The sequence below is a fragment of the Pezoporus wallicus genome, unplaced genomic scaffold (genome assembly GCF_028554395.1).
Source record: "Pezoporus wallicus isolate ANWC-B61680 ecotype Strahan unplaced genomic scaffold, APGP_CSIRO_Pwel_v1 contig_4309, whole genome shotgun sequence".
NCBI lineage: Eukaryota > Metazoa > Chordata > Aves > Psittaciformes > Psittacidae > Pezoporus > Pezoporus wallicus.
In genome coordinates, this window is record NW_026638191.1 from 436530 (window position 1) to 462271 (window position 25742).

At 43.0% G+C, this 25742-nt stretch overlaps 1 protein-coding gene across 1 annotated transcript in view; it reads right to left on the reverse strand.

Moving 5' to 3' along the window:
* The window catches only part of UBTD2 (ubiquitin domain containing 2), a 50567-nt gene extending 28211 nt beyond the window's left edge, over positions 1–22356 (reverse strand). The window contains exon 1 of the mRNA XM_057409795.1: positions 22193–22356. Within this exon, the coding sequence (XP_057265778.1) occupies positions 22193–22262 (70 nt within the window). The 5' untranslated portion in view covers positions 22263–22356. The remainder of the gene's footprint in view (positions 1–22192) is intronic.
* Between the last annotated feature and the right edge of the window lie 3386 nt (positions 22357–25742).

Genomic DNA, 25742 nt, shown 5'->3' on the forward strand with positions numbered 1-25742 from the left:
GAAGAGTCAGTACAAAGGAGAGCTGCAGAAAAAACAGCTAAACAGTGGGAAATGCATTGCATCTAAGAAGTAGACAATTTAAATTACACTAAATAGCACAGGCTACATTAAGTAGCTGAGAAACACAGCAGGAAAATGGCAGAATATTATCTGTTTCTTTCTAGTTTTCAGCATTTTTATTTCTTAATAAGGTTACTTTTTTTGCAAGGCAGGAACAGTGTTTGGGAAAGGAAGTGTCCCAGGACAGTAGTAAAAGACTTACAAATGAAATATTTTACTGAATACTTGAATATTCCTAACAAGGAAATGAAGGAGCAGCAAGATTTCATGTGAAAACTGAAGGAAGCATCTATCAGTTCAGTCCTGAGATTATTCAAAGCAATGTAACGGACCTGTGGGCCTGAGAAAAACATGAGCTTTCCAACTGCTGTGGATGGATGGATGGATGGATGGATGGATGGATGGATGGATGGATGGATGGATGGATGGATGGATGGATGGATGGATGGATGTATAAACAATGATAGAAACTAGGTTGAGTTTTAGGCTTTTTCAGGAAGGTAGACAGGGGAAGGTAAACGAACACTACAAGAAAAACTACATTTCTTGATAGAAATTTAAGTCACATGCCTTTAAACAGATGTGTAGTAAAACACCAAGCTACAGACTCAAAACCATATTACAAAGGTGTAGCAAGCCAGTTAATTTTGAGCCAGACAAGACAAACTTGTGGCGTGAAGCTTTTTAAAGCAGCAAACATAGCAAAAACAAAGCTGTGCTCAAGAAGTAAATCCATCAATATGCCTCAGGGGCTCCTTCCCCTTTCTCCTACCTGGAAAGGGCTGAAGGAGGGAAGGAGAAGAAAATTAAAGAAAACAAAACAAAAAACAGATGGAGAAGGCAGGAACCAGTGGGGACAGCAGACTGATCACCATCACTCAAAGCCAGGCTTGAACTCCTACATGAACTGCCTGCCAGACGTGACTGTGCTCATGCTAGATGATATATGCGGTCCCTCTGGGGAAAGGGGGTGCCATCAATCACTTGTGCCACCCCTACACTCAAAGCCAACCAGGCAAACAGCACTGTGAACCCCCTGACGATGCTCATCTGTGCTGGCACTAGGGATGTCACATAGGTTTGCTCAAAGCAGGAGCAGGGAATGTGCGCTCCCTGTTTCTCCAGGTCTCTCCTCAACTATTAAACAATACCTTCCTCTAAAAGGAGTTAATTACACAGAAGAAACCACAGTGAATAAAATGCAAGTTACACTGGTAATTACAGGCAGCCTTGGACAAGTCATACGTGCACAATGCTTCCCTGCCTCTCAGCATTCACAAGGCACTGAATCTTTGCCGAGTCAATCCAGAAGCTTCACAGCATGAGATATAAAACACATGAGAGGATGAGGGCGTATGAATGTGCTGGACAAAGAGATAAAATGACTCTAATTACCAGCTATTACACTGTATTTTCCATTTCTCCCATATTTTCAACAGGAACTGCAGAAGATATCAAGAGAGCTTTATATTTCCAAGCAGCTCCTCACTCATCACCCCTTACATTTCAAAGAAGACAGAAGCCAGCAGTATTGCAGCAAGAAATAAAGGCTTCAGAGTTTTGAGATCTGCTCCTTGATGGTACACCAGATCCAAACACCCCAACTCATCCCAACACACGCAGGATCTATTCAGATCACCAACAGCACTGATGGGTGCTTTGTGCTGGGACACATAGTGACAACATAGGTTGCCTTTCAGAGAAATTTAAACCATGTTTGTGTATTTTTTCTGACATGAGGTGCAATTCACATCCAAGAGCCAGCCACCAAGAGATGAACTTCAGCCTCCCATAAGTTCATGCAGGTTTTATGAGGACAATTCCACTGCTCCTGAAGCTGCAAGAGCAAGACAGCAAACCCTGACAGTTACAAACGCCCTGGCTAAGTGGTGTCAGATAGAGCAATAATGCAAACAAAGCTTTGAGACTTCAAATGCCTCAAAATTTCAAATAATATTTTTCAAAGCAAATTTTTCACACTGGTCTCCCACCAAAAGCTCAGCACTATTTCCTAGTGTTAATTCTATGGCTCTGATATTAGATTACAAAAGCTCTGTGGTTAACTCCTGAGCCCCGCTTGCCCACCCAGCTTCCCACTGGAAGCACAAGCACAGTATTTCTCAATCATCTTGATTAAGCTCATGATGTAACAGCTCTTCTCCTGACAGATAAAGCCTAAGAAGCAAACACCTTTGTAGATTCACCACCTCAAATCTTTAGTGCCTCGGTCAAGGGGCAACCACAGATGAAGCAGGAACGCTGCCAGGCAGGGCCAAGGCCAGATGATGCCCATCTGTCTCTATCACACACCATCACAGGAATCTTGGAGCCACAAATTCTGCTTCCACATCCAGTAGGAAGAACAGCAGCAGCTATACTAGCTGCTCAGCATCAGCTTCTGCCTCGCAGTGTCTAGTAGTGCTGTGGTGAAACAGCTTCAAGGGACAGACGTTATCAACACAATTACTTGTCAGCACTGTTTACACTAGAATTTAAACTGCTCCTATCGCTGGTAGATGCACGTTTTCAGCTGGATGCAGAACAGGGTAAAGATTTACCTGTTCCCAAAACACAGCACGCAAGCACTGACTTAATCTGTGCGATCTATAGCGCACAACTAGGCTATCTTCCTTGGAAGCTTATGACAAGAACCATTAAGGAAACTGTCAGCAACATGAAAAATATTCTATTTGAGATAGGCTGCATAAAGTACATGCTTCTTTTGACTTCTGCAAAGCATAGCTTAAGTTAAAACTCAATCACAGCTGAGAGCTTGGCATCCACACAGTCTCTCGCATGCAAAACAAAATAAGCACAGTACGCAGACCAGCAGAGCTGGAAACAGGTCTGGAAATGCAGGGAGAAGCTGCACAGAGCTTGCCTAAAAATACCCCAAAACCAAAAGAATACTCCCCCTAAAAAAGCCCCAAACCCAGTGTTTTCTGTCCCCCATCATGAGGAACAATGCAACTAAGCAACTTCACTTTTAAAGTACTAAAACCCTCTTCTATCATCCCCTCAATTCAGTTAACAGGGAAACTTCAGACCCAACAGATAAAACCATAAAGCAGCAAGTTCCTCCAACTGGTCAACTCCATGCCAGCATATTGCGATGCAAGCACATGCCTGCTACTCCATGCCAGCAGCATAGACCAGTCTCATCTGCTACTGTGGACTTAATACAAGGTAAGATCTAATGTTCCCAGTTGCAAAGAACTCTGTCCTGGCTCAAAAGCCCCCTTCCTCCTCAATAACGTTCTCCCTCTGACCACTGCATAACAAGGATCTATTTGAACTGCTAAGGAAGGATTTAAAGACGTTTACTGCAGGCTGACATCCCTCCTGTCATAAAACTTACAATTGGAAGCGCTTCTCTGCATGCCAACAGCCAAGCTTTGAGCAAGGCACAAATCAGGGTCTGGCTCAGCGGCAGTTACACTAAAGCTCTGCTTTTTGTGTTGGCCTAAGCCATGGGAGCGGCAGAGCCAGTGCCAGCTCGTCACACAGCCACAGACCAACCACACAAGGTCATCACAAATTCTCTGAGTTCGGTTAAGTGACAGACGGGGACATCTGCTATACATCTGGTCTGCATTTAACACGCCAGGAGAACTTCCAGCACCAGTGCAATTTTCATTTAAAAAGAAAGGAAAAAGAAAAATCAAAGGCAGCCGCAGCCTTATCTTTCATCCTGCCAGAATTATAAAAAGCGTTGAGGTGATAATTCTCTTTGAACAATGCAGCCAGTTCCACCCTGATTGGGTGCAACTGCACTAAAGCCAGCCAGAAGAGCCCCCTCAGCAGACTGTTTGTGTACTCAATGATGCTGCAACTGGTGAAGACTCTCTGGGTGATGCCACTAGTGAATTTACTTTATTACAAGTAAACCCAGACTTCTGCTGCTCTTAACCCATTTACTGGGCCAGAAGGAAGGACAGCAAGGGAAGAGCTGAGGCATTTCAATGCCCCAAGAGAAACAAGTGCAGCACCACCAAGATTCAGATCTAGTTTCAACATAATTTAAAACTTTTTAGGCCACCACTGCGGCTCAGTGCTACCTACGAAAATTTTAAATCTCACAGAGATCCTAGAAATCCATAGGGATCCCCAACAGTAAAACTGCTTAGGAGGAGCTGCAGAAGTCAGCACAATTTTCAGATCCATCTCACCACAGTGCTCATTTGCGTCAGGCTTTAAAACTTTAAATTCAACACGATCTGTGTAATAAGGTGTAATGCACAAGACAGATGGCCAGTTTAATGTTCCTCATGACGCAGTCATGACGCAGGTGAGCATGGCATTCCTTTCCATGTCACTTCTGCCACATACAGCAGTCACAAGTTCCAGAACAAAATGAACAAAGAAGCTTCCAAGTTGGTAACTGTTTTTACAGTGACCAATGATTAAATCAGCTTGGCTACAGAATTTAACACCACATCTTGAATTTATTCCAGTCACAGTTACTGGCAGGGATAAAGTTTCACATTAGCAAATTAACTAAATGCACTATTACTGTATCTCAGCTACTTAAGCTCATCAGTAAATTAAAGAGCTCAGTAAAAGCTGAAAATAGGAATCTTACTTGACACACATACCAAACATACATTACCTTAATGACTTAATTTTACAGTTCCATCTTATGTTCCACAGGTGCCATTTGGAAAACTGAAAGGCAATTGCTTGGTTTGAGGAACAGGTGATGCATAAGCAAGCATTTAAAGATTTAATCTAAGAAATTTTATTTCTTAGAATGATACTTACTGCTTTGCTAAGCTCTATTTTACAAGGTAGTTTTCCATGATAAAATTATCATTTCACACTCACTACAAGTTACTTCTGCATCAATTTTTAGATGCTTTCAACTTGGTTTAAATTTAAGAAGTGTTTTATCGTAGTCTCTAACTAAAACCTACCACTCATTTTCCCAAGGACTATACCCTGGTAACTTCCAAGAAGTGTGTCTGCCCATGCAAGCTGAACAAGGTAAACCTGCGGGCACACAGCCCTGCCAAGCACCTGCAGCTGAGACAGATGTGTAACAGTGGGATAATGCATTCTCATCACTCCTCTGATGTCAAGCTTCTTTCTGCAAAGTAATCTCTCAACTGGGTCTTAACAGTAAGCGGCAAGGTCTTCTTTAATAGCCACCAAGTCAGTCCCGCCATACACAGCACCAGTGATTTAGGAGCAGAAAGTCAAGTACTCCACTTGCTGATATGTATCCTATCTAAGGTCACACAGCAAAAACCATGAAACCACAACATCACTCCAGACTTCCCCAGAATGCGGACCTGGTCTCCTATCTACCACCAAGCCCATCTTTTGGGGATATTTGTCCTTTCTGGCAAGTTTACAGCCACAGGACAAAAAATTCCTCAAGGCCTAGTAAGAGTGAGACTTCATTTCTGAAGCAGGTTGATTAAAAACAACTCACCCAAACCCCAGACTAACACACACCCCCCATGTTTCAGTTGCCCTTAGCATAAGAGGTTCTTCACCCACAAACAAGGTTTTTACTTGCTACAGTATTTTAACTAGCAGGAGTCATCTTCCTCTACTACTGTCCCCGGTTTCCCATTAGTAAAAAGCTCATCACAACATTACCAAATCAGGATGACCATAGAAGCTAAATGATCACATCACTGAGCTGCCAGGTACTCCCAAACAGCGAGGTACCAGAAGTAGCAGGTCCATTTTAATATTCATACATTTGACTGTGCACACTCAACTTCTACAGGGCAGAAGTCTGGCAGACTGGTGGCTTCATGCCCCAGTGAAAACCAAAAACATTCATTTACTTTTCTTCAGTCAGTATTTTCTGGATCCACAATCCAGTTAATAAACTTGAAAATTCATTCATGGAAGTACATATGCTCGCAGCCTAAGCGAATTCCATCCTTCAGTTCTATGCCATCTAAACCAAGTGGGAGGAAAAAAACAGTGGATCCAACCCTACATTTGATTTTCACCCCATGTGAAGGATAGAATCTGCCTTAAAACAATGTGCAAAGAGCCAGAGAATCTAAAGCAGACTTATCTGCCTAGGTGGCTGCATTAAGTGATACAATCAAAGCAGTTACTTGCAGGAGTGGTGGGGACCCAGGAGCAGCTTATAGCAATTGTTCTGTTCTCCAGATGGAGATAACAAAACACAGGAGGAAAACAAAAACTAAACCCTAAAATGAGAGCAGTTGAGAGAGAGAAATTCTATGTTAGGACTACCTGAGAGCATGGAAACAGGATAAAGACTACCTTCTTCTGAGTAACAGCTAAGTTACATGATTTCCCTATCATCAATCCACGTATCCCATCCTGTGTCTCACAGTATATACCATTACTCTTCCGAGCCCCAAGATGCCACATCTCTTCTGGAGACTGCTCCTCTATACTGGCAGGGTGACATCTGTTGTCCCACCTCTGGTTTCCATGGAGATTTAATTATGCACATCACAGAATCATGGAATGTTTTGGGTTGGAAGGGACCTTAAAGCTCATCTATCTCCAACCCCCTGCCACAGGTAGGGACACCTTCCGCTAGACCAGGTTGCTTAAAGCCCCTTGAAAGAAAGGCTAAAACACTCCGTGAGTTGAGTTTTCCTAGTTAAAACCTGTTTCCAACTACCTTCTCCAAGGAGGAAGGTTTCAGGGAGAGAAAGAGCACCATGCAGAATCAGTGTTCATCCAAGGCTGAACAAAGCTCCCATTTATTTTCCAATACTTACAAAGGAAAAGAAATAAATCGCATCCAAGAATTAAAAAAATATATATTTCCGCTACCTATTATTCTGTACTCAGATTAAGGACTTATTTTATACTGTTTTGTCACGTACTTTAGTAAGTAATAAAAGTGTAATGGTAATAATTACATCATTAATTAGCACAATTACCACTGAATAATCCTTTTTTGGATGTTAAATGCAAATAATTTCTTCTTGTGTGGACTCTTTGTATCTGATGTATTTTGTACCATTTACTAATAATGCCCAGGCAACTTCAGAAGATCAAGCTGCCTTTTGAAAAGCACTTGTCAACCTCTCAGCTATAAGGACTCCTACCTTTGATGGAGACTTTTTGTTAAGAAAACCATATATATCCCAGAGTTAGAGACAAATATTAATATATAAGGATACCAGTACATTCTTAGGTAATTAGAAAGCTATCTTCCATCTTCCTAACCTAGAATGAAAACTATGCAAGCCTGTACTGCATCCTGAATATATATATATATATATGTATCTCTTACATATCCAGACAAAACACTACTGTTAAATGGGAGTACTTCAACAAAGTAGCCTTTAAACTACATCCTTTCAAGGCCATTTTAATCCCCTGTGGATGTACTCAGGAAAAAAAAAAATAGACCTATTATAGCCTATGGTCAAGGATTATTGATGTGATCCAACTTTAAGCATTTAGCTGAAATTGCCTGAATTATAAGCATAAACAAGGCAGCCTCCTCTGAGCAATGCTGAGCATAGATGTCAGCTTCTGCTGTGAACCTGCTTCTGCAGAAGCCTGCTACTTTCCATGAGATGGAAGGACCTTGGAGTAGGCACAGGAAACTGCCCTCTTTATTTAAATTGCTCAAATGAAAATAGATTAAAGCATCCAGAGCCTTTCCACCTTTAGCAAATTCATCTGACCTCTTTCAAAAGTCCCTGAGCACGTAAGTCTTTAGTTCTATTAATGGACTGAGCAATGCTTGCTCTGCACCAAAAGGCAGCGCTTCCAAAGGACACAACAGCACATCCCCCTAAGTAACTTCTCTTCCTTTCAAGTGAAAGGATCACTACAGAACATAATTTGATTGAAAACACATTTATTTCTCAACAATTCAGAGAATACTAAAACTGGCAGTGAAGTGATTATGTTGGCAATAGTACTGGCTGTTATGTACCCACTAATAGCTGACGTAGGTCTTGACCACAGGCTCTGCTTGCCTTTTCTAAAAAGGTACTCACCATAATACTTGAAGGAGCTTATTTCTCCAGTGTCATCGTCTACTCGTAAGCAAAAGCAGTATCGCTCGTCAGGGCATGCACTTACCACATTTTTTCACAAATTATTTAGACAAGTGCTGTTACAGCAGATTAAAGTCAGTTTATGTTGATTTGGGACTTGAAAGTTAAGTTTCTGTCGGAAAAGTCTTTGGTTCAGAGTTAAAGCACCCCTTTTTCTTACTTAAAGGAAAAATAAGCCTAGCTTCAAGTTTAAGGATGAGAACTTTGGTAATTGATTGCTGGCTACAGCAGTTACCAGAAGAATATACAAAAACAACTGGATGCAAGCTCATTCCAGATTCACCCAGCTTGCTCAATTAATTACTGTGCTCTAATGAGCAAACCATGCCCATGAAGTGCTGCTTCTGCAGCTCCAATCAAGGGTGCCTCAAACACCAGATCCAGAAGAACTCGGGCTGCATTTCAGACTCCATCACAGCAAGCAAATTGTAAACATGAAATAAGCCCTTTTAGATCCCTCAGCAAACAGAATAAAAATACGAAGAAAGTATTTAGGTTTCCTTGCTTTTAAAGGCCTGTATCAAAACTAGGAATGGAAAGAAAGCATGCATCAGGGACTTCAGCAGACTGAGCAGCTGTCAGCTCAGGCCAGGCCCCAGGCAGTGATTTCATTCAACAGTAGCTTCTCTCCTGCTAACTTCAAGTTGCAGCTTTGGTTCATAAAACTATGGCCAGTGTCCCAGACCCTCCCTATTACAGCAATATTTAGGCATTACTAGCAACAGAGGCTATTAAAATAATAATCAGAAAGGCAGTAAGAAATAGGAGACTCCTTTGCTGTGGGAAGAGTAATCTCTGTTGGGGTACATCCAAGATGAATACCAGCTACTTAGAGATGACTGGAAAAATCAAGTAGGAAGAATCTTCTTTTCATGTTCTCTTCATACTAAACCTAGACATTTGAGCGCCAGTATTCCGAACCAACCCTATTTTTATGACAGAGCTAAAGCTAAAGTCATTTCCCCTCCCTGCAGCACAGCATTTTCCTCTTGGTTATCATAGAAGAGCTGGTATCTTCAAACTTGTTAGATACCTATACCTGCAACAGCAGGAATTGATCCAAACTGTTCCAAGCTCCTAATCCAAATTACCACTTCAAGAAAGCCATTAAAATATGTATGTTTTCAACAATCACTCTGTTTGGAAAAGCTAGACCTAGGAACATTTAAAGACTGGTCAATAACGCACCCAGTACTCATTTGACCAATCTCAGCTGTATTTCCATAGAAAGAGCAGGCTGCAATATTAACCAAACTAACCAGTCAAAACCAAACCCTGTATAATCCAAAGGTTTTAACCTGTGTAAAAGGTTAAAGGATGAGCATGAGAAAAACGCACCAGAAAATGTTCACGACGGAGTAGCATTCACTCCGGCTCCTCCTGCCAAAAAGAGCTCATGTGGGCTCATTATTTAGCACCAAAATTGACTAACACATGATAATCTCCAGTGAAATATCTTGATAGAAAGTTATTTGTTTTGTGAGAAAAAGGGTTCCTGGTTTATTAACCTTCAATATAAACAAGTGAAAGTTGAAAAGTTTCATAACAAGAATCAGAGAAGGAACAGTGCGGATACCTAAATCTGAACCGCATGGGAAAAGTTCCTTCAGTTGGAAAAAAGTCCTAGTATTAATTTACAATAATGAAATGAAACATGTGAAAGGAAGAAGAGCGACTGCACCGAGCAGCTACATGTGCGCTTTACCAGTGGGGGATGAATTCAGCTTGGAAATTTGGCAGGCAGAGCAATCAGATAGCAACAGCATACTTGAGTAGGTAAACCTGGAAAGAGTTAAAACCAGATTAAATCTGTTGGTAGAATTTCTAAGACAGAATATTCTGTTTGACACAGCACTGAACTAGGAAATACAGAAGACTTCGCCGGCACTGCCATCTTAGACTTTGTAAAACCTTGTTTAAAGCTGAATTGTCACTACATAATAAAACTTATTAAATAATACTGGGTTTTAACAGGCTTGATTATCAAACAGCAGTGCTCTCGGCATCCCTCTGGATGCAGCCTGCCAAGAGATGTTAACAAAGTAGGGCACTGGCAGGAACTGAAATGCTTCCTCCCCCACCACCAAAGTATCTATAATGTTTTCCTAATGTGTAGCTCAATGCAAATTATTACATCTTGGTAATAAGTTTCCCGCTACAATAAGATAAAATGCTAATGTCATTTCTTCCATGGTCTTGTGGCATGCCATTTTCCCTGAATATAATCATCAGAAAGAACATAATTGGAGCAAAAAAACTTCACTTGCATTCCTAAGATACACCGCCTGTCTTCTTCAGGATACATAAAGCCAAAAAAAGTACATTCTGTAAGTGAACAGGTATATAGAATGCAAAAGAAATATTCCTTTGTTTTCCAACACAGTATTTTGAAGCACCTGTGGTAAGCACTGCTTTAAGAAAGTTAATTTATAAATTCTTGAGGAAAAAGTTGCTCCCTGGGAACTGATCATGACTGGTCATGTCTTGTGACAGTTGAAGGCTGAGAATGGGGAGTATTAAAGTGCCCACCCATTCTGCATGAGTTATTGCTACTCTTAGGTGCAGCAGTTAGCTAGACCCCATCAAAGAGGGTGTTTTGTTTGGGGTTCACCAGTTAATGCACCCCCCCAGATTTCTACTCCCAGCTGGTTTGGTGAACAGCCTCCACCTGTGTCAAAAACACTTAAAAATCCTCACCAGCAGCAATAAATGATTCCTGCTATGTTAAAGATAAACAGAACCCCAAATCCTCTTTTTTCAAATGAGTGTTTTCCCCACTGCTGGGCACTGACTCTCCAAAAACCAGTGGAGAGTTTCACTTTTCAAACAGCCTAAAAAACTAGAGTGGCACTTTAATCAAAAGCCATAACCTCTCCTCCTCTTCAACTTAAACCTAATTACTAAAAGGATAAGGTTTAGGACAATTAAGTGCACAACAGACCAGTCATTCTGCTAGAAAGGGTGTGAAACTTCCCAGGAAGCCAAAGCACACACAAGTCTTGAGACTTGTCTCTATTAACACCTTATTGGACTTTGGTGGGTAAAGGACTACAAAGCCAATCAATGCAGAAGTGAAATGGTACCTTATAAAACATGGGTACCTTGGAGCATTAATTATTGCTAACTAGGCAAGGTAAAAACAACAGCAAGATGGTAAGACTCTCAAGACTTTTCCTCTGGTCAAGCTTACTTGACTTAAAATGTAAAAGGATAGTTCAGAAAATGAAGAAGTTGTTTCCACCAAACCTGTATGGGCTAGTTATGACACTGTAAACTCTTTGGGACCACAACTGTTCCTTTGCTTCAATTCATTCACAATTCATAAGCTAGCCCAACAGAGACCCAGACTACAACTTGCACTCAGGAATAGCATGATTCCAGCTGTAAGCACATGTCCCCAAAGAAATGTCATTTTAAAATCCATGAGATACACACAAAGTCACAAAACGCTGGAGTTTTCCTTTAAGTAGCGTATTTTGGTAGCATTTCTCTCTGTAAGAAACAAAAGACAGAAAAACTTTTGGAAACCTGTACTCAGACACATGGCATTATTTACATCATGATCTCTCCAAAGCGGTGGTGGCCCAGGAAGCTCTGCCACAGTTGAGAAGAACCTCATATATTTTCTAGGGGTTCATGCCATTTAGAAGAAAAAAGAAAAGATGACCCAAATACAGTTGAATTGTTTTTAGAGTTCTACAAGAAAATAATCTTTCTGTACACTGCATTGTTTTTTCTCATTTTGAGAGAAAACACTCGTTCAAAAAGCCTCTACCATGAGCCAGAATTCAAGAACTAGATTATTTATATCTCAAGGACTTTCATTTGAGTACTGCTGTGCAATACCAAACCACAATATCCATGCTCACTTGTTCTGACAATGCTGCTGCTCCTTCTTCCTCCCACAGGAGAGACTAAAATGGTGTATTTTCATCTAGTGCCATTCTGAAGGAGTTTCAGTTAAAGAAAAAAAGATGAGCCTGTAGTATTTTTGGAGCTATTTTTGTGATGTAGTATCAGTGCAGCAGCTGGAGTGTCCTGGACATGTTCAACAAACGTGCTTGTTTCAGTTGTGTTAATGCAGAGATGGGACGTTGCATTAAGTAACATCAGTGTCAGGCTATACAATGTGTGACTGATTTAAAGCACGTGATTTAATCAAGCAACGCAATTTCAATACTCATGTGGTTTTCTGTTGCAGTTCAAGTTGTTTTGGCACCAGAACTAGTTTTAGATTTGGATAAAGATACAATGGAGATGTTATCTTCCACATCTACAGATGTGAAAAACCCAACACATAAATGGCTAAGAGAACTCATCTCAAATGAGTATTTAAACCTGTTTTGGAATAATATCCAGTATTGATAAGCACTTTACGAAACATATTTTTATTTGGTGTTTGTATTTATAGCAACCCATGTTCTTTTAATATACTCCTGTAGGCACATAGCAGAAAAATACAAAAAATGCAGTCTGTTATGTATTTTCCTGAGCCAAGTCATCAACATGCAATTCACAAGTGAGTTCCATCTCTTTAAAAACAAAGTTTTAAATAGATATTTGACAGCTTTCCCCTTCTTCACCCCTCAAAGTGCTAACCCTCAGCTGGGACCTGTGAATTTACCACCCCTTCAGCAGGTTTGCTCATTACATGCACTGGACATATGTAATACACAGGCAAAGAAAGAGATCTGCTCAGCCTCAGCAAGCAGGGCACTCCTGAACAGGCAACCAGACCAAATCTGCGAACAGCAAAGGATGCTGCTACTTAGAGGTGTGAAGCACTGGAGTGCTAAGCTTCATCTGAACGTATGTTTAACTACTGCTGCCACCGAATATAGCCTCCCTGTGAATACATCCAGCAAGAGCTAGTGAAATTGTTAGTCAAATCTTCAGATAACATTTATGGTTTCCTAACTGTTTAACATATATGCTACGCTTTGCTTCCCATTAACACTTCCAAACTGCTTATTGCCCATGTCTTCTCAATCCATGCGTTAACAAACTTGGAGCATCCAGAGCTTGCAATTAGTAGAAACAGCACTTGAACCTGCACCAAAAAAACTCAAAACATGCTTCCACGTTCAGCGACATCCGTAGTGTCCCCTCCCTGCTTCCAGCATGGCCCTGAGGTCCTTCTTATTCCCTATGGGGGAGAAGGATACAGTGCAGTGACTCCTGCAAGAGAGGTTCAGAAGCATTTGGTGGTTGAGAGCCCAACTGACAGCTAAGCATTCTGCATGAAAGACCTTATTCTGACATACACAGCTTTTACTTGTATCAGAGATGAAGCAAATGCACCTGAAAACACTCTGATGGCATTAAGTCCAGCATCTATGACACAGGCAGCGCTTTTCTATACCTCTGCCAAGAAATACTTCTTGCACTTCTTGCAGTACATATGAAGTCTGTGAATTAACAATTTTTACTTAAATCATTTACCTTTTCACCAGCCAACCATTATCCTGTGATAGCCGATGTTCTATAGTAGGCTCAGGTGCTTAAGCAGCAGCATGTGGCCAAAAAACAACTGGCAGGAGAAAATGGCATTCACCAGCTGCAGGTACTATCTGCTATTTTGTAGGTACTCTTTTACAAAAAGACTGTATTTACCCATACAGACAAGAATTCATAGGAGATGATAGTTCTGTGGCAGAGAAATAAAGTGACAAAGTAAATACCATGAGAGATCCTTCTCCTGAATCCAGAGTGCCCTTGATCACAGTGTGAGAGCAGAAATTGAGCTCCATAACTGGATTTTAAAAATACAAAGGAAACAAGCTTCCAACCCCAAGCTACTGCGCTCTGCTCCCGATGCCATCTCAGGCCCCATAGTGTTCTCAAAGAGCACTCATCTCTATCGGGAAAAGGTGAAAAATGCCTTCCTGCATGACATGCTGTCTGAACTGAGAGAATTATTTATAGTTGCTGTGTTTATTTTCAATTATTAAACTGTAAGTTGTTACAAACTATAAAATGTTTATAATTTCATGGAAACTATTTTTGTTATTTATAGAAAAGCATCAATAACAGTAGAGTGAATGTATATACATAAGGATAAACTTTCCCTATTAAATAGGTGCAAAGATAACATGCAATCTGCAGCATTGTATGATACATTTCCACATTTTAGTCTCTAATCTTTTCCCCCTGGGCTGCACCTGTTCTCACTGAACACTACTGAAGCACTTCACTACCATTTGTGAAGTGACTTTTCTTTCATATTTGAGAATGTGGGAAAACCACATGATAGATCATGCTAAAATTCCCTGAACCCCCTCCCTTCTACCTAATCTTCAGCACAAGCGTGTCTATATATACATTTATATATACATATATAAGAAAAAATTCTTCTGCACATCTGACTTCCTACGGAAGCGAAGAATCATTTATTCAGAGCTGTGCCCGTCTCCTCCCATAAATGACTTCCAAGCAGGGCTTTGATTTTTTCCTTTTAAATCATGTTTGCCACTATGGAAGGAGGTGAGATGGGAAAAGAATGAAGGGAGGAGATGTTAAAGCAATCTAACACACAAGCACAGCAGCAAGGATCCCCATCCCCACCAGTATTTCTACTTTATGTAACACAATTTTCAAATGCTTTACATTAGGCCCTAATTGGTCAACTGGATGTAGAACAACTCCTGCAAATTAATAGCATGTATTAATTGCTCATGCCCTTATTACCTGCAGAACCTGCCATGCCCTTGCATCTCTCAGTACTGTGAAGTCTTGGGACGACTGGCTACTCATGTCATTTTAAGTATTTAAGGTAGCCTAAGAAACTCCAGTGCCATTCAGCATTTAAGACATAGTTTTCAATTTGCTGCAAAGGTAGGAAGCAGAACAAAACCCTTTTACGCAGTTTGCACTGCCCCATCTTTTGTCTACCTCTCAAAGAGGTTTTACACAAGCCTAATCTGAGTGTGCCAAGAGAGAAAGCTACAACCTGGCTAACAGCTGTGAGCGAGATCAGCCCAGGGTCAGCAGAAGGCAGCAAATGCAAAATGCAGGTTCCAGATGAACCTTAAATAAACCACGGTAGACATCATGCGTATTTTACCGCACACAGGTCAAGACAGTAAAATATCAAGTTACATACTACATTATAGGTATTTTCCATTGACTGTACAAGCAGTGCCATGAGCACGCATGCTGCTTTTGGATGCTTCACTTCTACTGATACTGGTAACTCAGGATGAAGCACTGAATTAGATTCTGTACTTTTCACACTGGAAACACAAACACAATGTGTTCCTTAAAAACAAACAAACAAAACCCCACCTGCACTTTTTCTGCTTCCCAAGTAGGGGAACATTTCTCTTTCTTCAGATCTTAGATGTCAGCCAGACAACGTATAGCTTGTAACATACAGTTACAGCTTCATCTACTATTGTAGATGAAGCTGTAACTGAAAACGTCAGAGTGCAAGTAAAATGTTTCATCCAACATCCAGAAATCAAGTTACTGACTTCAGCTTTTTTGTATCTCCTTGTATTCCACCTGCTTTGCAGAACAGGTCATTTCATAGACTTTCCCGTCTGATTACAGGCAATCAAGCCTCATCACTCTCACCACACTCCCATACCAAGAGATGCCAGGCACTAACGTCCCACCAGCAGGACCACCAGCTATGGCCCTGGCACTTTCCCAGTGAGAGGATCCAATGTGCCCTGCACACTCGTTCCCAACACCAGCCCTGCCAAGTCACAATACAAGTGCCAAAATCTTAGTATTGCTGTAAGCAAACAAGAGCCCATAGGCTTTCAGTAAACAAAGCAAGCAGATGCCTCTGAAAGCCCACTGTACACATGCAATGCTCACATCATCCTGGCATCCACCCAAGGTCAGCACCTTTCCACATGCTGAAATTCAGCATCACAAACTAGCAAGACAACCCTGAGAACCACCTCATCCGCCTGCTTACTCTATTTTTACTACAGTTATGATGACTACAGCTGTCTAAATGGAGCAGCTTTTAAAACTAGAATGAAGAAGATTGAGAAAGCTCAATTTCATAATGTGACTTTTGCAAAAGAAGAAACCTACACAGCTTCCAGCTGAAAATAAAACAAAAGCTGCAAACCTTCACAAGCTTCACCCGAAGCACCTGCCTGTAGGAAAGACGAAGGTGAACCAAGGACTCCTGCCTTTAAATTGCCACACACCTACTTCCTTGCTTCAACCTTGGCTGCTGAATGGCAAAACTCCCCCATGGAAATGCTCTTCCCTTTGCCAGACAGGGATGAGACCAGCCCTGGGAAGAGAAAGCTCCTGGCTGCGCACCCAGCTGTGCCTCTTCTCAGGGAACACCCCAAGGGAAGGAAAACCCAGCCCTTCCTGCTTTTTCTTTCAGAGCAGTACTTTGGCCATACTACATGGCTGGGGACACACTGGGATCTGGCTTTTCTGCATGAGAAGATAGACATATTGCACCAGCCCTGCTCAAAAAGTCATTCTGAATTCGGTGAGAAAGAACTGGGAGAACCATGAAGTACCTCCTGGCCAGTACAGAATACCTTCCTATAGCAGCCATAAGCAATTTGAATTTTTAAACAAACAAATAACTAACTTACTTAAGGACCAAGGACGGTGTTAAAGAAGTATTTGTATCAAAGGAGTCTGCATTTTAAGGCAGTGAAGCAGAGGTAGCAAGTTGGAAACAACTGCCTAAAAATGTAACTGACTTTTACACACCACAGTTGTCTACAAGAGAGGGTGAAAGTTTGAATCAAAGCCTTCAAGTATCACAGTCCTTTTTTGCTTATAAAACAGCAAAGGAGCAGTTGTATTTATTTCTCACACACAGGCTTCTGGTCAGAAGTTTTTCAGATACTTACTTTCTTTCAGGAGCTGGGTAACCAGACTGGCTGTGGCCAACTCGATCCTTCCTTGTACCTGCAAGAAGACTTGCAGGAATTGGCAAGACTTAACTATAAGGCAAATCTTTATTTCTGGCTTCAACTGTATTATAATTTGTGACTCATGAATTATATTATTCAACATTCCCATGAAAAATAATAGCTATCATATTACCTGCTGCATTAAGAGCAGATCGCTGGTTTTCAGATTTTATTCAAACAGGCAACTGATATTTTTCCATTTATCCAAAGTCTCCAAAGCACAATGAATATACAATTTATTACATTTAACAGTCAGTGAAGAAGGACATTGGTGCTTTGAACACTGAAATCCCAAATAAAGAAACTGAAACATCACTTCATCTGGAAACCAAACAAACAACTACATGAAGGAACACCAAAAAGGAAACTGAACAGTTGTGCTCATCAGCCTTTACTAACAGTGAAAGCAACCCCTTATTTCATTTCCTAAGACTTACTTGTTATCACCTGACAACAAAACCAGAGTCTGTTAGTTTACAAATGAAAAGTGACATACCATCAAAGTGATATTCCAGTAGAAAAATACTGGGGACTGAATTATCAGCCATTCTCAGCACAAGATCCACAGATTCTAAGAATCTCAATGGGGCTGTGGATGCCCAGTCTGCAGGAAACCAAGTCATTAAAGGCTCCTTTTATTACAAAGCCCTGACAAAAACCACATGTACTCTTGGGGAGCTCATGAGAGAATCAGAGCAAGTTGGAAGAGCCATGCTAAGCTTTTCTTGTTATTAAAAAGAAAAAAAAAGCCACAGCAAGACCCAGCAGCTAATGCCAGCTCTGATTTAATGAGAGTTTTGCAAAAACACATCCAGCACCATATTACAAGGTTGCATTACAAACCAGCAGGCACAACCTGACATCTACAACTACCTCCTTTAGATGGGAATAAAACCTCAGAAAGGTGCTGTGTGCAAGCACCCACCATCACAGCTTCTAACAGCCAAAAACACAATCTGGAAGTGAGAGACTCTTTGACTGTTCTGATTACAAGGGGTAGGCACCAATGCTACTAACTGCTCAGTCATGAGATGCTTGTTTAACCCCCCCCGTGCAAGCCGTGCATAGCCCTACTGTATTAGTCCAATTGTGAGCAACAAATCTGACTAATTAATATGCAAATTCCCTTGGTCAGGCTTCCATAGAAGCACCATGAAAGCAGTAATTGTAACTTCAAATCAGACATGTGATAAGCAGCACTGCACAGCACTCTAAAGAAAATATTTAAGAAACTGTTGTCCAAAAAGCAGAGGTTGAGGACATAATCTGGCTTTCTAGAAGTTAACAAAGCTCCAGCACTGCATCAAATACTGCAGGAGGAATTTAAAGTTTTAATAATCTCCTATTCCAGCATGTCAGTCAAATGTGCAGCCCTATTTCCACTTGTCCCCATTATCACTGCTGGGTGAGAGGGGCAGCAGTAAAGAAGACAAATTTCAAACAGAATCAGCATCTTTTATAACAAAGAAGGGCGATAAGAACTCCAGCAGGCAGGCAAACGTCATGTCAGGGAGAGTGCAGCAGCAATCAGACAGCTGCAGCCAAAAGCCTTAATGTGTAATGACTTGTCATGCCCATACTTCTAGACACTGGATTTCCTGCCCTTTTGTTACTCCACACAAATAACTGTCTCACTGAACTTTACCAAGACGAAGTAATAGGCAACTTCTAACAGGGGTAAGAGTTTGCCAGAAGAAAATGAATGGCTTCATATTTCTCCTTTCCCTTCCTACTGCTCCCCTCCAAGGAAAGAAAAGAAGTATGATTCCTCCAGAAAGGACTTGCCCGTGGGGATAGCAAGTTGAAAATCCAAGTTCTCCTGGTTTTGCTGAACTGAACATACCTGATAAGCTATTAAACCTTATGTAAAGGAACAAGTGCAGAGTTTTCCAGCAGTTTCCTCCAAACCTAGTGCTTTTCCAAAAAGCAAACATGCCTGAAGAAATCATGTAACATGTAAGCGGCCAGAGAACAACTACTTCTCTGCCAGACTCATCATCCTGCAGAAAAGTCTCCTTTGACTAGGCACAGTAAGAAGAGGTATGGTGCTCAGCTCCTAAAAGTTTGGAATATCAGATGGTAGACAGCAGAGCTAAAGAGATGAGGGGAGGAAAGCATGTGTCTATAAATCACCTAACAATCATCTTATATTCTTCCTTGTATCTCCTTTAATCCATCTCACCATCCAGATACCCACCCACCACAACACGCTCTCATGGTACCAAGCACCAAGACAGGAACTTTTTCTGCAATACAACAAGCAACATTCCATTGAAACAAAAACCTGCTAAAAAGAGCAGTGATAATGAAACAGCTGGTGCCAATCTGCAAAGACCATTTAATTTCCAGCAGGATGGGCAGAGCAGCATCTGTTTAATTCTGGGTAAGAAACAGATGACTCCTGCTTCGGTCAATGCAAACAGAAACATGCAGTAAGCTGCTACACCCATAGGAGAGCTGGTATTTCTGATTATCTCAGTCTTACAGAGACACACATGAGTATATGCAACAGCTCTCTGGATACATGCAAGCATCCTGACCTTGACACATACCAATAGTTAGAATACAAAGGACACGCAGGTGGTCGGGGCATGCTGTCAGCTTTGCTGAGCAGCAGAGAAGTATCAGGAAGTGTCAGTGACTGACAAACAGACCTAAGAGAATACTGGGATGTGACAAATCCTCATCTTGACTCCAGTGATACAATTGAGCAGGATTTCATCAGTCCCCAGAGCACCGTAATAGACTTTGAGATCTGTATGAATTTAACTTGAGATCCAGCTCCCACTTTCACACAGCATCAAGCACTGCTATTGTCATCTAATCAACCTCTTGACCGCTCCTAATTCTCCATGAAACTTTTCCATTCTGGGGGAAAGAAAAAGCCTCCCCAGAATAAGTCCATCACTGGCACTGCTCTGATTAGAACAGAGACTTTTGTTCCAAAACACCTTCCTGAGATTTATAAATGGTCTGGCCCTGCTCCCTGACAGCAATCTGAAGGTGAATACACCAGACTAGGTCACAGCCCAGGAGCTGGAGGAAATGAGCCTTATACGGGAAACAGGATTAAATCACCTTTCTGTACAGTCTCCAAATCATGTTCACTTGCGCTTCAGCTGGTTCAGTTACTGATGTTTCAAGACACAAGCTCCCTTGAGAGAGTAAGTCAGATTTCATACTTGGCATGGGCACATTTGCAGAATTTGTAAAGCTAAGAATTAGTGCAGACTGGACTTGGCTATCTCAGGAGTCAGACTTATAAAAGATATTCTGAGGCTCTTCCAGCTTAACCTACACCCCCTTTTTTTCTTGTTGAGAGGCAGGCACAGATACATAACGTCACAAAACAGGCTATTGCACACTGTACCCGATTGTTTAAGACAGTCCTAAGAAGCCTATAATTCAACTGAAATTTCATCACTTCTCACTTCAGCAAGACAACCTTAAGGAACATTATCCTTAGAGCATGAATCAACATGAGCCAGCTGACATACATTTCACATCTACTGCATCTTGAAAAACCAGGCTGCTGTTCTAATGCACCAAGCACAATAGATTATTTAACCCCAAAGCAGCAGCAGCGTGTCGTGCCGTGCAAACACCAAGCAGGAATGTGCTCCCACTAAGTCCATCCAGGATGGTACTCTGCCGACAACTTGGATGGAGACAGCCCACCTCATGCACTGCTACTGGGTGTGCAATAAGGCTATTTTACAGTATCAGACAAACTCTGGTAGCTCCTATCTCATTCATTCAATATCACAGGCAAGATAAGAGTGAGGAAATTAAACTGAGGCTATTTCTGTGACATGATCTCACCTCATAACACCTAGCTAGTGAAGCAGGTCTCACAACAAACAGCATAGCTTTTAATTGCTATTTTTTGATCGAGATTTTTTAAGAATGTGGCGATTTCTGTTTCTTTTTCCTTGACTTCTAGTATGGTGTGGTCCTCTCTGCACTGACACCCCTGCATTTTTTACTGGTTTAGGTAAGTCGGCTTGGTACAAATGCTTTTTAGATAACTCACTTCTTCCTTTTATTTTTTATAATAGAGGAAAAGAATAAAGACTCATACTAGCCAAAGTTATAGAATTCTTTTTAATGACAATGATGTGATTAAATCCTACAGTTCTTAGCAGCTGGACACTGGCATCCCTATGAACTATGTATCCAGCATTAATCAGCAGGTGGTCGCTTCAGATATTAATCATAAGCAGTGCTTGTGTTTTTTTCACAGTGTGGAATAACAGCAAAGTCACTGGTCTAACAGAATACCCATCAGCTGGGGCATCTGTAATAAAGCCAGAATCATAATGTTCCACAAGGCACAGGGGGGAAATGTAGCCCTTGATGAGCAATTCTCAACCTGAAATCTGTGGCCTCTGCACATGTAAGGACTACTTATAAGTCAAATGTCCTGTGGGTAGGCTGACTTTAAGTGACAATAATGCACACACAGCTCAGCTGGAGAACATCAGGGGTCCACAAACCCAAGAACGCTGAGAAAGCAATCATTCAGGCATTTAGGTAGAGAAAAACAGAAGGGTAAGGGCCGCTTGCACTGCAGCAGTGTTTCCACATAAGCTCACCAAGTAGGTGTGCTCTTGCACACAAGTGAGAACATGCTGCTCCAGCATCTGAAGTCGCTGGAAATTGATTACTTAGCATGGGCGATTTAGGCTGGCAGAAAGAATCCATCTTTCTTAGAATAAGAATAAAAATAAACCCCAACCCCGCAGCAGTGCCAGGATCTAAGTTATCTGAATAATTATTTTCTGCACGCCACAAAGAGACGAGCCCAAGGACAACAAAGTTTAGCAGCCCCAGGCAGGCCCTTGCCCCAGCCCGTCCATCATTTCATCAGCCGCCTGCCCTCGGGCCGTGCCGCGGAGCCCCCACACACCCGGGGCAGCACCCGCCGGGGCTGCGCCCACCCTGCGCCCCTCCGAGGTCCCGCACACCGCCGCCGCCCCGGGAAAGTTGCGGCCCCGGCGGCCGCGCTGGTGAGAGGGTGGGAACCGGGCGCGGCGCCCCGAGGCCGGCGAGCGCAGCGCTGCTCCCCCGCCTGACACCAGCCCCGGGCCCGTCCCCACCGCAGGCCCCGGCCCGCAGCACCCGCCCCGGGGTCCCCGCACAATGTCGGGGGCGACCCGCCCGACCTCCCCCGCCCAGCCCAGCCCATCCCCGGGGCCCGGCGCTCACCTCCGGTGCCGTCCGAGTTCTCGTTGAGGCTGCCCGAGGAGTCGTGGTGGGAGCCCACACACCCGCCCATGGGGCCCGCCCGGCCCGCAGACCCGCCGCCGAGCCGCCCCCCCACCCCCCTCCCCCTGTAGCCGAGCTCCGCCGCCGGCCGGGCAGGCGCGATGGCTCCGGAGCCGCCTCTTCGGTCTGCAACACCGCCCCCGAGGCGCGTCCTCCTCCCGCCGCCCGGCTCCGCCTCCGGCCCGCCCCGGCCCGGCCCGGCCCCGGGCTCGACCCGGTCCACGGCTCAGGTCCGGGTTCGAACCGGGTGCGGTCGGCAGCCACCTCGCCTGGTTTTAGGTCGCTGCAACGCGCAGGCCGGGACGGGCCTGACTGAGGCCCGGTGCCGCCAAGCCCGAGGCCGTCCCTCGCCTGCCGGGTGGCGGCCGCCCCGCGGGGCAGGGCGAAGCCCCGGTGGAAGTTGGCGCGCGGCTCTGGGGCGCTGTGACCGGCCCCGCCGCAGGGGCTGGGCCGGGTCGGGTCCGCTCGCTGTCCCCGGCGCAGCGCGGACGAGGGAGTAGGGCGAGGGCGGCGGGCTTTGTGTGTGGGATGCGGGGCCAGCCCTCGCCGCTGCGGGGCCAGCTGCACCGCAGCTGGCAGGCTCGGGGTGCAGGGGTCGGGCGAGCCGGGTACGCCTGGCTCGGGTAGCCAGATGGGTTTGTTTGTTCTTACGGTGGAGACCGGGGCTTTCCCGTACTGTGTATGAATGTGTCTGCACATGAAAGTACACGCACATTCCGGGTTAAATCTGCCCCCCATTACTCATACAGCTACCTCTGTACATACTGTCCATTTAAATGATAATAAAACTAAGCGAAATGAGTGCTGCTTGGTCAATCAACGTCTTCTACTCTGAAAAGTTTGACTTACGTGCACCTAATGCCTAGAGGGGTTATCTTACTTCAGTAGCAATCTTGCATGGGTTCAGGGAGTCACAGCTCATACACTCCACAAATGCACTGTAGCTCTTTCAAACAAGCAGCAAAAAGTCCGAACATTGAAAAAATGGAAGCAGACAGTGCAAAAAATAAAGCATGGTAACAGACTGTGCTCCGGGTTCCCCACATGCTCTGCTATACATGGCAGCTTAATGTTCTGATACGCAAAACAGCAGAAAACAAAACACAAGCTGAGCATATTTTAACTCCTTAAAGATGACATTGCAAACGTATTTTTTAGAGTTAAAATAGCATAGCTGTTTGTAAAGCTCACAGTCACCACAGCGAAAGGAGCTGACGGACAAATCTGGTGTTCTATCATTAATTTTCCCACATAATCTTCATACCAAAAGACCAGCCGGCCTTTGGGAAGGCACTTGTGTTGATAATTAAAATCCCAAATGTATGAGAGAAGCTGAGTGGCAAATGCCGAGCACTTCATCATCTGAGAGCAAAATAACTTGGCACTTTATGGTTGGCTTTATGGGCTCAAATAGGAAGGTCAGGACTGGTAAGAAAACCAAAGGAAGGATCACTGGAGTCTGAACACGTGCACACTTACATCAAGAAAAGCAAAAACTTCTTTTCTGTGCAGACATTAAATGTGATAGAGGAAACACAGAGCTCAGTTGTTCTAGTTTTCTTCACAGATTGTATTGGAGAGCCTGAACATACACAGGTACAATCAAAGGTACATCAGGGGTATTTGTTTTTTTACTTTGGATCAAACGTAATTTGTTCAAAATTGTAGGAATACAGAAGAAAGTTAAGGATGTTTCAAATTGTCATGAGAGTAGGTGTTGATGTGGGTATATTGTCATCAGAGCATGATAATTCTATGGAGAAAGCATGACTTTAGTTTTCTCATGCACACATTGTGTGTAAGTTATATGTATGTATTTGTGCGTGTATAAACACTTGAGATGGACCTAAGTCAGTATTTACAGCCTGATCCCATGTGTCAGGATGTACTTGCAATGCACCACTGAAGTACAGGAGACAAACCAAGACTTTTCTAAATGCATTATTTCTTTTGAAGATTATGTTCCTCCTCAAACTAATTTTCACAAGAGGCAAGGACTGAGCTTTGCAATCAGTTTCTGCACTCTAATCTTGGCTTTGCCCTAGATACCCACTGTGGCCTTGGACAAGTCCCATAACCTCGGCAGCTCTATTTCTATCAGTAGATTAATGTTTGTCTACATATCTCTTGGGGGTATGGCTAAGATTAATTAATTCTTACTCTTGATTACTTGCTAACTGCCTGCAATGTGTGGGATGTAAAACACTTTGAAGATCAGACGTGTCATTTCACAAATTAAGTGGTGCAATGAATTGACTAGTCCGTATAGGTACAGCTACCCTATAAGATTCAAAATTATTCTTTGTGGGTCATAAACCCTACAGTGCTAACAGCTAAAGGATCTTCTTTTGGCACAAGATGCTACTCTACTGTATGTTGTAGCAGGAGGCCCAGAGCAATGGGGTTTGTGACCAAGGAGTGCAGCATGTAAAAAAACCCTAAGTGGACCTACATATGCGTTGTGAGGGTTATTTCCCATCTATTCCTATACATGAAAATATTTTGTGTACTTCATCAGTACACAAAACTCTCCAACTGGGATCTCACTGTTTTCTCGCAGTCAATGGTGGTGAGTTTTGCCATCACATGATGATACAGAATGACAAATCCCTGTTCTCTGATGATTCAGCTTTGCGTGGGAACAAGAATGAGATGCTGAAATTGCACCAGTACTGAAACTTCTGTCGCAGGCATCAACATTTTGATTTTTATCAGTCCCACCCAGGACTGTAGTATCAAAGTCTTATCATTATAAGTGAAAGTCTACCCAGCTCTCTCTCGTCCTGCTTTGACAGATGGGAAAGGGAGACACAAGAGGTGAGGTTATTTGCTAGAGGTCCCGCAGGAAGCAGAAGCAGGAAAGAACCATGGAGTCCAACCACCATGTGCGAAGCCCATCTTCCTCTTCAGAGAGGCTGAAGAAATTTAGCAGGTTGCTGTTTTCAGATTTACTTCCACATGGCTCTCTCTCTGAAAGTTAATGAAGCTGTAGCCTCATTTTCACAGGCGACATGGTGGAGGTTTCCCTGCCCCCATGTGATGCACAGCACCTATATTTAAATGTGCTTTTGAGGAACACTGGCTTCTATTCCAAAATTCCCACCAGTGACTTTTAGGCTGACTCCAAGCTAATATAATCCGTCTCTTAGAAAGCCATAGCAAAGCAACTCTTATCAGTCTGCACCACCTAGAGACCACAAAGTGTGTCGAAATGATGTTAAAACCAGACGGTTTGTTTTCCTGGAATGAACAAGGGAAAGAAATCCACTGCACAGAGGGATCCTTGTGGTTGAGGAACCCCGTCAGACATCAGGACATCCAGAGCTGGCCAAGTATAAACAGAATGCACGTCTGCCTAGTCCTGCTTGTGTCCCCTCTGTGCCCTCTGGTAGTGCATGTCCTTCAGCACATCTCCAGGAGCACAAACGCATTGCTCCAAATGCCTTGGCACACACCTCTGCTTCTGAAAGTGCTGGGATGAGAAGTTTGA